The following is a 7,119-nucleotide window of genomic DNA, read 5'->3' on the forward strand; positions in this document are numbered from 1 at the left end:
GTGGGAGGCCCCCACTCTAAATGTTTTTTTGCTTGTCTCTTGGCCTGCCAGGAGGTGGAAACTGATCTAATTCCCAAATGTTTGGAGCGGTAGAACGCGTTGGATAAAAAGAGAAAAATATCAAGGGTATTCTTCTTTTATCGTTTTAATATTAGGTTCACCTTTTCGGTGCTTCATTAGGAGGTTTTCTTGCTCAGAAATTTGCCGAGTACACCCACAAATCCCCCCGAGTCCAATCTTTGATTCTGTGCAACTCTTTCAGCGATACCTCAATTTTCAATCAGACGTGGACAGCAAATAGGTGAGACGCCAGTAAATAAATCAGTGTTTGCTTTTTTTTTTTTAATGAAACCCAGAGTTAGAGGATTGTCAAAAAAAACACAAACCAAACATCACAGCTGTGAGGTTTGGAACTAGGCAAAATGAGGGCAAGGGGACCTCTTGGTGGAAGTATGGAAGATGGGTGGAAGCTCAAACCTGATGTTGCTGGAACAGTTCAGATGCTGTTCCTCTCCTTCCAAGGCGTTTTTGAGTCTGAAGCATCTTTCTCCATCTAGCCCGTTGGGAGACGTCTCTGGATTGTGCGCGTGCTTTAAAGAACCTCTGTTGGGGATCCTTATAGTAGAACGTCACTTTCTGCAACTCATGAGAGCAAATTTTGGGATGGCTCCTGTTCTTTGGGAGAGTTGAGGGCCATCATGGTGAGGCAGGGGAATACATTTTGCATCCCACATCCATACTTTCTGGAGGCTTGGAGCTTGGTCTCGTGGACCTTGGTTTTTATGGTTCCAGGAGCCCCCCAAAGTCCTGGCCAGCAGGTGCAAGCAGGCTGCTAGTTGCCCACAATGTAAGCATGGTTGGGTCAGCAAAAACCTTTAACAAGTCTGAGCTTTGATTCCAAGAGGTTGTAGTGTGTCTACAAACTCATTATAGTTATGTCTGGTTTAATGAAAGGAAGGACTAGGGGTGACATGATAGCTGTGTTCCAATATCTAAGGGGCTTCCACAAAGAAGAGGGAGTCAAGCTATTCTCCAAAGCACCAGAAGGCAGGACAAGAAGCAATGCATGGAAACTAATCAAGGAGAGCAGCAACCTAGGACTAAGGAGAAATTTCCTGAAGTGAGAACAATTAATCTGTGGAATGACTCATCTCCAGTAGTTGTGGGTGCTCCAACACTGAGGCTTTTAAGAAGGGATTGAACATCCATTTATCTGGAATGATACAGGGTTTCCTGCTTGAGCAGGGGGTTGGACTAGAAGACCTTCAAGGTCCCTTCCAAACCTGTTCTTCTGTTAAACATAAAGAGTTTCTATTTCCATTTCTTCAGCTCAGAAGTCCAACATTACCAAGACTGTTGCATTGTTACAAAGGCCAACCTCATTGGCTGCTCAGAAAGCCTTGAAAACTTCGCTCTTCCCTCAAATATTAGGGCCAGGATGTCAGTGGAGGCCCACTTTACATATTTTCCTCTGCACTTATGAAGGTGTTGTTCATTTTTACTGGGCAAGTTACTGTTCTTTTTTTGTGGATGTTCATTTGCGTGAGTAATCTTGGTTTCACTGTTTTGTCAGCCACCCAGACTGATTTGTTTAAGATGGGTGGCCATATAGATTTGCAAGATATGTTGTTGTTGTTGTTGTTAGCTGCGAAGTCGTGTCCGACCCATCGCGACCCTATGGACAATGTTCCTCCAGGCCTTCCTGTCCTCTACCATCTTCTGGAGTCCATTTAAGCTCACGCCTACAGCTTCAGTGACTCCATCCAGCCACCTCATTGCAAGATATATAATCAATAAAAAAACATTCTCCCACTTGGATTTGGCGATTAAAGACATTTCATTGCCCTGTTTGACCTAAAACCAGCCATAGACCTCAAAGTCCAACCATACAACGTGGCAATTTTGTACAACACAAAGTCATTGCCACTACACTCGGCAGGTTCAACTGAGAAGGAAAAGAATAAAAGAAGTTTAAAATTCAAAGCTGCAGAGTAAAAAAAGCTTTGCTACCCAGTGATGACGTTCAAATGTATTGAAAGGGTCAATTCTAGCCCAAACTCTAGCAACCTTTGTAGGATGACTTTGTCTACAATTAATGGTTAGGATAATTTATTAGGAATAGTCAGAGGCTGAATGCAGAGAGATCTTTTGATGGTTAACTTGGCAGTGCAGGGCTCCTCCTGAAGTTGAAGTCCTAACCTACCTTTATATTCCTCTCTCTTTTCAGTTTTTGGTTGTTGCCTGCTTTCATGTTGAAGAAAATTGTCCTTGGGAATTTTGCCTCCGGTCCCGTAGATCCTGAAATGGCTGACGGAATTGATTTCATGGTGGACAGGGTAAACATCCATGAAGCTCAAAATGGCTGCTTGACGGTGTTCTGAAGTTTGCCCAGGAAATAGCAAATACTGGGTGTTCTCAAGCTTCCTTCCTTTTTCTTTTTCTGTTCAGTTGTGTGTGTGTGTTTGGTGGGCGGGGTATATAGCTGGTCCTCGACTTACAACAGTTCATTTAGTGATTGTTTGAAGTTACAATGGGACTGACGGGCTTTTTTCGACCGTTGCAGCCTCCCCAGAATGATCAGAATCCAGATGCTTGGTAACTGGCTCATATTTATGACGGTTGAGGTGTGCCCGGATCATGGGGTCACTTTTTGTGATCTTGTGACTTTTGTGACAGATTCACTTAACAGTCGTGTTTCTAATTTAACGACTGCAGTGATTCATTTCACAACTGGCAAGGAAGGTCGTAAAATGGGGCAAAACTCACTTAACAAAAGTCTCAGCGACAGAAATTTTGGGCTCAATTGTGTGTGTGTGTGTGTGTGTGTGTATGAATATTGTTTTTCAGTGGGTAGCCATGAGTGGTCTTTGCAACTGAAGAATGAAAAGGAGATTAGTTTGCGTGTTAGGTATTTTGTGTGTTGGCTAAAACATATAAAGAATGATTGAAGGAATTGGGTATGGCCAGTCTAGAGAGAAGAGGGACTAAGGATGACATGATAGCAGTCTTCCAGTATTTGAAGGGCTGCCACAAAGAAAAGGGAGTCAAATTATTCTCCAAAGCATCAGAAGGCAAGACATGAAACAATGGGTGGAAAGTAATCAAGGAGAGAAGCAATCTAGCGAGAAATTTCCTGAAGTGAGAACAATTAATCCGTGGAATGACTCGCCTCCGGAAGTTGTGGGTGCTCCAACACTGAGGCTTTTAAGAAGCGATTGGACCACCATTTGTCTGAAATGGTATAGGGGGTTGGACTAGAAGACCTCTAAGATCCCTTCCAAGTGTGGTATTCTGTATTCTATTTCTCGGTCGCCAGATTTCAGATCCAGATTAATGGCTTTTGTTTTTTCTTAATGTCTGACAGCTGGAAACTTTGGGCCAGAGTGAGCTGGCTTCAAGACTCACTCTCAATTGCCAGAATTCCTACGTTGAACCTCATAAGATCCGAGACGTTCCTGTCACCATCATGGATGTGAGCAATCTAGGGCATATTCCTAGCTGATAAGCATGAGATGAAACTGGTTTGACTGGGTATTGATTTGTGGGAAATCACCAATCCAGGAGGACCTCTTTATGGTGGTTGCACCAGCACCATTTCCTCCAAGCATGGGACCTTCCGGAAGAAAGCGAGAACTTCTGGCTCAGTGAAAGATCCTGGGCTCAATTATAAGAGATGGCAAAACTCGTGCTGATGCTGGTTTTGATTTTTAGGTATTTGATCAGAGTGCCCTGTCCACCGAAGCCAAGGAGGAGATGTATAAGCTGTATCCCAATGCCAGGAGAGCTCATCTTAAAACAGGAGGCAATTTCCCCTATCTCTGCCGAAGTGCCGAAGTAAACCTTTATATCCAAGTAAGTCCTGCTCATTCATTCATTCATTCATTCATCCATCCATTCATCCATCTATCCATCCATCCATCTATCCATCCATCCATCCATCCATCCATTAATTCATTCATCCATACCTCCATCCATCCATTCATCTATCCATCCATCCATTCATTCATTCATCCATCCATCCATTCAATTTATTTGCCACCCATCTCGCAGTTCAGGCAACTCTGAGCACCTTTTTCCTCCTTGGTGGGTGAAGGTAGAATCAGAGAGAAAGTAAAACTTTAGGCAAGCACGGTATTAGAAGACTGGTGCAAGAGCATATTGTCTTTTGCATTATTGTGTTTTTCCGGCATATAAGATCTCGACTTACACTCGCTGAATGATCATTTGATGTTACAATGGATTCAGAAAAAACCATCTCCATAATCACGTGTTTGCATTTTGGGAGCATGACAACCAGTTTGTGTTTACACTGGTTCCAGCGTCTCATAGTCACATGATCATATTTTGCAACATATTTTTTTTGCTGTTTTCCAGCAAAAAAATGTCCATCGGATAAGCTAGATTCAGGCTTATGAGCATACGATTCACTAATCATAGTGACTTAACAAACATCATAAAAATGATTAAAAAATTGTCCAGTTATGTGTTGACTTGAGTTATGTGCTGCAACAACTTATGACCAAAATTCCAGGTCCAACTGTACCCATAAGTCGAGAACTATCAATAAACAATCTGAGAATTCCTTTAGCAGAAAAGTGGAGTTTGTAAAAAAAAGATTAGTGTACTTTTCAACGCACACAGAGAATGGAATGAAGGATGCCAAAAATGGCTAGAAATGGTGAGATGGTCTTCCTTTATCATCCCATCTTTTCCAACCGATAGTTCTTTTTTGCATTACTAAATTGTGTCATTAAACTAAAGGAGATTCATTTGGTTCAGTGGTCTTTTTAAATTGCTAAACTGGTTAGGATTGGATTGTTAAACTAAGGTATAGCAATGAAAACTCAAACGTTAGCAAAATTAAATTCTCTCCCTCCCCTTGGCCCTAATCAGAGTTAACAGAACATCCTTCTTCTGCAGTGGAGAATGCAGCTGGTCACTGAATGAGTATATTTAGAAGACGGTCAGATACGTGTGTTGTGTTGTGGTGGGTTGCGTTATTTTTGTTTTGTTTCGTTTTTTTATTGAGAGATACTGTTCCATCCTGTTTTGTCAAGTCAGTTTGCAAACACTAAGACATCTGTATGAAAGTCGCCCTGCTTTTTGCATACTGCTTCTTCTAATCTTTGTGCTTTGTTTCCACAATATGTGAACCAAGTGTTAGCCTGGAGTTTCTGAATTATATTGGTTTGTGTTAATTCCTACTCATTCCTGCTTGTGTTTTAATTCCTGCTCATCTCCTATGTATATAATTCTTCCTACTTTCTCATGTTAATTATGCTTTGGAATTCATACTAGAGTGTATTTCTGAAGCCCCTGAGAATCCATCACCAAACAAGTGTGATTCATTTTTGTCCATGTTTTATGGTTTAGAGGAGAAAAAAAGGAATGAATAGATTCTATTTCTCCCCATCTGCCCTATAGATACACTTGCTTCAGTTCCACGGGACCAGATATGCTGCTATTGACCCCTCCATGATCAGTGCAGAAGAACTAGAAGTGCAGAAAGCCAATCTCCAATCTAGCAACGAACAAGAACAACCATCGTAATTGGCTGATTGGCCGTTCTTTCATCTGGAGGGCCAGGCCTCTTTCCTTGTTGGCAGATGTCCTACCCAATCACATCTGACCTTCTGTTGTCCTTCTCTTCTTCCCACTGAACTGGTTAGAACTGTGTCCTTAAAACTCAGCTGGGCGGATTTCATTACAAGAAATTAGGCTATGGACGCTCGCTCCCATTTCTGTTTCACAAGCAAAGTTTGGATAATAAAAGTTAAGGATGCAACTTTGCAAGACTCATTAAAAAAAAAAAGAATGCAACTGTCAAGAGACAAACTTTTGGTACCAAAGCCTTCGTAAGCTCATTTATAATTTGAATATTTAGTTTTAAACTCTGTTGGAAGTGTCAATGTTGCTTTACATTTCTTTATATACTGTTACCGCTTAATGACTTGAAATCAGAGGGGTTTTTTGTAAAATTAATTTGCTATCTTACTTTGTTTTGAATAAAATTTTAACTGGGTGTGGGAAGGACCCCGATTATTCTGCTATTAAGAATTTGCAAGGTAATAGCCTTGCTTCATCCTTAAGGTTTGGAGTCTGGTACTGGAGCTCTCCAGCTAGATTAGAATTTTACAAATCCCCAGAATTTCCAGTTGAGCTGTTCATAATTCTGGGAGATTAAATTCATTGAAAGTTGGAGATGGTAGGTACTGACATCTGGAATGGTTCAGGTTTTCTACAAAGTGGTTGTTCCACGTTTTCAGGAACTACAAACAAAGTACATAAGGGGGGGGGAGAAACCATTTATTTGAAAACCAGATGTTTTGACATTGCTTTAAAAATACAAAACTTCATGACAAAGTTAAGAAAAGTATACCGTCTGTAGATAAAAACACTGTCGTACTGGTGAAGAACAAAAAATCTGTTTTGAACTTGAAAGTGCATAACCGTACAGCCAGAAGCGAGGGTGAATCCTGGGCCCAGCATCCTCCCCAGGATTTTTGGGATCAGGGCAAATCATGATGGCGGCTGAGGACAGTCCAAAGCTTCTCCCCTGCAACTGGGCAGAAGCTACTTCAAAGTGCAGGGGGTGACTTAAAACAACATCTTCCTGCCTTTTGCCAAAGATGAGCAATCAATGCCCAAAGGGACTACATGTGCAACGCACCTCCAGGCACCAATCTGAGCTGCATCCTTACTGCCTTTTCTGGCAGATCACAGTGTAGGCCAGCCAGTTTGTAAATCTCTTCCTCAAAGGGAATGACCCAAGGCTGAAAAAAATCCAGGCTGAAGAGGTCAAGCCAGAGGCAGAGAAGGCAGCCACCCACCCTAGCTATGTAGCTCCGTGTGCATAGTTGAGATATATAAAATAAAAATAATAATAAAAAATAATAACATGGATCAAAATAACAGTTTTGGCCGAAACAGTACAATGGTTCCCCTTTGCATTACCAAGTCAAGTCCCAACACCTAGTATTAAATGTCACATGGATTGAGCCAGCTGTTTCCCCCCCCCCCCCCCGAATCTGGACATCCAAATTTGGAGTAATGTTCAACAAAAGGATGCAGTGAACTAAAGCAGAAGTTGCCAGGTCTCCATAGCCTTGTGCTGTTGTA

General features: G+C 41.7%; 1 protein-coding gene across 7 annotated transcripts in view; it reads left to right on the forward strand.

Annotated features, from left to right (window-relative positions):
• SPG21 (SPG21 abhydrolase domain containing, maspardin) overlaps positions 1 to 6,031 on the forward strand; it is a 28,109-nt gene extending 22,078 nt beyond the window's left edge. For 6 of the 7 annotated variants that reach the window (XM_081337247.1, XM_081337250.1, XM_081337246.1 and 3 more), the window contains 5 exons: positions 156 to 301; positions 2,228 to 2,336; positions 3,365 to 3,472; positions 3,712 to 3,852; positions 5,425 to 6,031. In XM_081337247.1, coding sequence (XP_081193373.1) covers positions 156 to 301; positions 2,228 to 2,336; positions 3,365 to 3,472; positions 3,712 to 3,852; positions 5,425 to 5,550 — 630 coding nt within the window. In that variant the 3' untranslated portion in view covers positions 5,551 to 6,031. The other variant, XM_081337248.1, reaches the window with a different exon arrangement.
• Positions 6,032 to 7,119: the final 1,088 nt, after the last annotated feature.

Source organism: Vipera berus, assembly GCF_964194415.1.
Source record: "Vipera berus genome assembly, chromosome: 12".
NCBI lineage: Eukaryota > Metazoa > Chordata > Lepidosauria > Squamata > Viperidae > Vipera > Vipera berus.